Source organism: Cynoglossus semilaevis, chromosome 11 (genome assembly GCF_000523025.1).
Source record: "Cynoglossus semilaevis isolate Cse_v1.0 chromosome 11, Cse_v1.0, whole genome shotgun sequence".
Classification (NCBI taxonomy): Eukaryota; Metazoa; Chordata; class Actinopteri; order Pleuronectiformes; family Cynoglossidae; genus Cynoglossus; species Cynoglossus semilaevis.
In genome coordinates, this window is record NC_024317.1 from 8,109,334 (window position 1) to 8,115,125 (window position 5,792).

The 5,792-nt window shown below is 41.1% G+C and overlaps 1 protein-coding gene across 1 annotated transcript in view; it reads left to right on the forward strand.

The window, feature by feature from the left end:
• The window catches only part of adamts9 (ADAM metallopeptidase with thrombospondin type 1 motif, 9), a 45,982-nt gene that overhangs the window by 13,222 nt on the left and 26,968 nt on the right, over window positions 1–5,792 (forward strand). The window contains exons 13-21 of the mRNA XM_025060248.1: window positions 378–559; window positions 710–846; window positions 1,728–1,845; window positions 1,971–2,066; window positions 3,560–3,726; window positions 3,924–4,053; window positions 5,041–5,167; window positions 5,417–5,627; window positions 5,708–5,726. Of these exons, the coding sequence (XP_024916016.1) occupies window positions 378–559; window positions 710–846; window positions 1,728–1,845; window positions 1,971–2,066; window positions 3,560–3,726; window positions 3,924–4,053; window positions 5,041–5,167; window positions 5,417–5,627; window positions 5,708–5,726 (1,187 nt within the window). The remainder of the gene's footprint in view (window positions 1–377; window positions 560–709; window positions 847–1,727; window positions 1,846–1,970; window positions 2,067–3,559; window positions 3,727–3,923; window positions 4,054–5,040; window positions 5,168–5,416; window positions 5,628–5,707; window positions 5,727–5,792) is intronic.

The window sequence follows — 5,792 nt, forward strand, 5'->3', positions numbered from 1 at the left end:
TTGAAAAAAGACTTAGGCACTATAACACTTCTGTGCTATTTGTTTATTTTTTTCCCTTTCATTCCGATCATCATCCCCTAAGATTGAACCTCACATGCTTTAGTATGTATTTATGGCTAGGAGTTTAGTGATGCTGCCTTTAAAATTCAATAAGTGTCTCTGATTTATCTTAACAATTTGAGCCAAACAACAGAATAAAAAGAATATAAAAGAAGCAGAATTCCAAATAGACCAATGGCATGAAAAAATAAGTTGCATTTTCTCTTTCTGAGAAAAGGAAAAAATGTCTAGGATGGCATGAAAAAATAAGTTGCATTACTTTCTGAGAAAAGGAAAAAATGTCTAGAATTTACTCACACCTTGGATTTCACTCTCAGGCCCAGGAATGGAGGAACGTTTTGCGTTGGACGTCGGATGAAGTTTCGATCCTGTAACTCTGAGCCCTGCTTCAAACAGAAGAGAGACTTCAGGGAAGAGCAGTGCGCTCATTTTGACGGCAGACACTTTAACATCAACGGTCTACCTCCTAATGTTCGCTGGGTGCCTAAGTACAGTGGAAGTGAGTGACCTTTAACCTTGGTCTGTGGTTTGTCAGACAGTGTTGTAAACAGAAATGGACACATGAACGCTCTGGATGACTTTTAATTTATATTTTTTTGGTGATGACAAGTCCATGTCTCTTTCTGTCATTCTCTCTCTCCTCTGCCAGTCTTAATGAAGGACAGGTGTAAGCTGTTCTGCAGGGTGGCGGGCAGCACGGCCTATTATCAGCTCAGGGACAGGGTTATCGATGGCACGCCATGTGAACCTGACACCAACGATATCTGCGTCCAGGGCCTGTGCCGGGTGAGCTTTCTCACTTGTTTTCGGTCTCCGTGGTTTGAAGCAATATCGATTGGCCGATATTGTCCAAACACCTAAGCTCTTCCACCTTGACAGGGACAGAGAAGATGTCTCGTACAACAGTCAGTTAAAAGCCTGAACAGCTTTCGCAGCTGTTCTGTTGAAAGTTAAATTTATTTCAGATGGTTGTAACACAATCAGTTCTTACGTAACTGCTTTCAAGGGTCAACGAGTTTGACTTTTTCTCTTGAATAATCAGTACTTCGTGAACAAATTAATGGCCAAGTGGAAAACAATTTATGTGACATGTTAATGGTTCACTGTTTAACTCGTTCCTTGCTGGAGGAAAGAAACTTGTATTAGTTTTTTTCTTTTCTTTTACACTTGTCTTTATGTTAATTTAGTTTTATTATATTTATGACAAAAATCTAGTCCAACTCGGCTTTAGTTGAACATGTGGTGTCACTTTCATGCTTGGCTAAATTTTTGTAGCATCATTTATAATACGACAGTTATTGTTATTTTTTAAAGTGTTTTACCATTCGAAAAAGTCAGCAGTGCAGGTAAGAGTTGGTCAAGAACAGAAAGTTTCTCTAAAACTTGGAGTCAAATGGTACAAATTTGAAAATCAGCATCGTCTTTCATTAGCCTTGTTGCTATCCAGATGATTGTGGGCTCAAATCCCATCCCTATCTCTGGCACTGGTTTGGTTTGTTGAACAAATATCAAACACTACTTGGATGCAACAACAGTTTGGTGTTAATCACTGCAGTGTTTCATAGATATTTTCCCTTTGGGTTTAATAGATAAAAAAAATAAATGTTAGTAATTTTGCATCATGTAAGTCCTCACTGTTTTTCTCACTGTCTTCCGTTGTCTGGCAGCAAGCGGGCTGTGACCACGTGTTGAACTCCAAAGCCAGGAGAGACAAATGTGGGGTGTGTGGAGGTGACAACTCCTCCTGTAAAACTGTGGCAGGAACCTTCAACACAGTCCGCTACGGTGAGCGCCGCTGTTCGTGTGACGGTTCTTGTTACTACACTCAGTCATCAGGTGGAGCCGTCTTGTAAGTTGGTGCTGAGCTCGGCAGGTTCATCACTCAAACAAAGTACTCTGAACATTCGCAGGCTATAATGAAGTGGTGCGGATACCCGTTGGTGCTACAAATATAGATGTGCGTCAACACAGCTACTCAGGGAAACCAGCGGACGACAACTACCTCGGTGAGACAAATCTTTCTGCTTTGTTTTTCTTTGAAAAAGAGGAAATCTTCCATGGAAATGTATAGTCTTGGTTGTTTCTGTTTGAAAACATGCAGTGCAAATGTGTTTGTGTCTGCTGGGCTCACATGCTAACCTTTTTAGTATGGTTGTTCAGGTGTTTGTAGTGTATCTGTTTGAGGTCCAAAGACAGGTTCATTTTCTTTATCCAGTGAAATATCATTGCTAACTTTTCTAACTAGGTCTACTCTGCAACACACTGCAGTCTGGCACACAAGCAGAGAGTCCTGGGTTCGAATCCCAGCGGAATACTTGGTGCCTCCAAGAGGCAGCCTGTTGCAGCAGAGCTGCTGTTAGCACAAGAATTTCCCAAGTCTGGGATCAATAAAGTTCCAATTATTATCATTATTATTTGCCAACAGTTCATTTTCAAGTCCTTTTTTCCATGAGCTTGTTCATATTTGGACAATCAGCGTCTTTTGTGACATTTCATAAAGGTCAACGTGTGTGTGTCCACATGTCCGTGTGTGTTTGTTTGCCTCTTCATAATCATAATCATTAGTTGTGAGGTCAGGGTCTCATTACCTCTAAAATCAGATTGTTTTTGTTGTTATTGTTGCCTATTGGGGCTTTTTGGGTTGTTATAATAAGGTGCCCTAGGGGAAGATTATTTTACTGCACTGAGGGCGAGGGGCCGCTATCCACAACATATTAGTGTAATGTGTTAAATGGTGAGGAAAGTCGGGGCAGGAAATTAGCCCCATAATCCAATTAGATCTAATGAGTGCAGCAGACTGGCTGTTGAACAGGACAGGATGCTTGTGGATGAATGTTCTACAGAAACAGGATTATTTTATTTTATCCCCATGTAAGTTAGACTCCTGCTCTCTTTGTATTTTACCTACACTTAAAATAGTTTGTATTGGTTGCCCTGCCATTCGCTTAAGTAGAATTTTGTATCACATTTTTTGTATCAATTTTGTATGGGACTACTTTCCAGTTCCAACTAGGTGTCTTTTGGTTCATGTTGACTTATTAATGTTATTTTATTAATCAAATGTAAATTTATCCAAATGTCAAGGCTAACTTACTCTTTGTATTGTGATTTATTTATAAGTAAACTTTAATGTTAATATTGTAGCATTTCCCTGAAGTTGAACTAACTTTTAGATTTGTCTTCTATTTAATTCTATTTTCAGTTAAGTTTTAGCATTTTTTTTTGCTTTATTTTGTTTTGTTTTTTTATATATTTCATTCATTTATTCATCCTTTTCCTATACCTTTTGGCACAGTTTTGTTGATGAAGCTATTGACTAAGACTCTATAAAAGTATAGAAGAGAAAGTCTATGCATTGTGCACAATAAATCCATGTCCTTCAGGTGAATGGTACGTTTTTTTTATATCTATTTTATATTTATTTTTGTCACCCGGTGCAGCAGATTGTGCTCCTCTGATCTCTGTACACTGTTGACTGTCACCTGCTGTTTCCCCACAGCCATATCGAACAGCCGTGGAGAGTTCCTGCTCAATGGGGTGTTTGTGGTCAGCATGTTCAAAAAAGAAGTCAAAGTAGGAAATGTTGTCATCGAGTACAGTGGCTCTGAGAACGTCGTAGAAAGAATCAACTGTACCGAACGCATCGAGGAGGAGATCGTTGTCCAGGTGAGGATGGAGACGTGGGGCCGAAATTCTTTTGTGTTAAAAATTAAAGGGATATTTAACATTTTTAATCAGTCCCTGGAACATCATGATTCAAAATCACGTTACCTTTTATTTGTCACCAGCCTTGTCTGTCTAATCAACAAATTGGAAAAATATTATATGTATAAAAATGTATTTTAACACTTTGTATCCCAAAGGTTCTGTCTGTGGGAAACCTGTACAACCCAGATGTCAGGTACTCCTTCAACATCCCTATCGAGGACAAGCCTCAGCAGTTCTTCTGGGATGCCTATGGGCCCTGGCAGGAGTGCAGCCGCCTTTGCCAAGGTGAGGGGGAGGCACATACAGTAGGACTCGGCAGGGTGGGGTTGTGGGAGTGCTCAGTGATTGATGGGGTGGCGTAGGGGAGACATTGCAACCTGCTGCTGAGCCACAGGCCTTAAATGGGAGAGCAGGTTGTCTGGTCCAAAGCTGACACGGCCCTGTTAGATCTATAGGTTTGGAACAAGTGATTAAAGCTGGACCTCACAGTGGACCGCAGCAGATTGCCTTCTTTGGTAGGTTTGTGGATTTGTTGCAGTGCGTGGGTGTGTGGCGGATGGTTGCAGGTCAACTTGAAAAGTCTGTTTTTGACACTGCTTTGCTTCAACAACCAAGAGTAAATTCCAGAGAGAAACCAGCAGGTTCACACAGCAGAGAGAGAGCAGCTGTAGCACCTGGGAATCTCTGATTTACAGAACTCTGCCAGTCTGGTACACACTGAACTCTCATCACACTGCCCTGCTAAACTTGTAACTGCTCATTTGACAGGAGACTAGAGGACTTTAACCATGCTAATGTTTTCTGGTCCTTTACATTAAGCTAATTTTAGCTCCTGTAAAATTAAAAGATTAGAGCCCCATAGATGTGATATGAACTTTAGTAACTAACTAAATCTTACTTATCAGACTATATATTAACCTCATTCCTATTCGAGTAGATCTCGATGATAAACAGCTATACTTAGCTGTAAAGGCTGATTTGCTCATTGAGGAGAAGTGGTGACATAGCTGTGTGCTAGCTATTTGCTAGTCTGTGATTAGCTCTGGCAAAATAGTATGGATATTGGTGTGTCAGGCTAATGTAGGGGTAACATTTTTTGTGATTTTGTGAGTTTACAAAAAATATTTATAGTTGCGTATACTTTTAATGAAACTTATTTTTATAAACTTTTATTTATCATGAATATTAGAATTTTTTCACCAGGATAAAAAGACAGGCAGTTCTCCACTTCACTGACCTCTCAAACATCTGCTGTTGTTTTTTGTCTAACAGGTGAACGGAAGAGAAAGATTCTGTGCAGCAGAGAGTCCGACAGGGTGGTGGTGTCAGACCAGAGGTGTTACAGTACGGCCAGACCTTCTGCCATCACGGAGCACTGCAACACTGAGTGTGAACTTAGGTGTGTTTCAACCGGCCATTTAAATCACGGTACTAATATTTTGACAGCACAGCAGACACCGGCTGTTGATCTTAAACAAACCATTTTAACTGTAAAAAAACAGAATTGTTAAAAGTATGTCAACAATGTGGTTAAAAATAGTTAGTCAGCTAATTTAAAAAAGTTAGCCATGTAATGGCTAAGATCTAACAATAACAATAATTTAACAATAAGTGAAACCCCAGACTGTGCCTTTAAATGTTGATACAGGTGGCACGTGGCTCGTAAGAGTGAATGCACGGCCCAGTGTGGTCTGGGATATCGTACCCTGGACATATACTGTGCTAAAATCAGCCATGCAGACAGTAAGACCCAGAAGGTGGACGACCGTTACTGCAGTGGTCAACAGAGACCAGAGGACAAGGAGAGCTGCCATGGAGACTGCAACCCCGGAGGATGGGAGTACTCGCAGTGGTCAGAGGTAACGATGCTGGTTCAAAGGTCATGGCTCATTGTGTTCATGTGTTGACAAATGCTGATGCTGAAACATTTCTGTTGCAGTGCTCCAAGAGCTGCGGCGGTGGCAGCCGCCGGCGCGGAGCCGCGTGTGGAAAGGGGCTCGGGGGCGGGGGCGGCGACGGCGAAC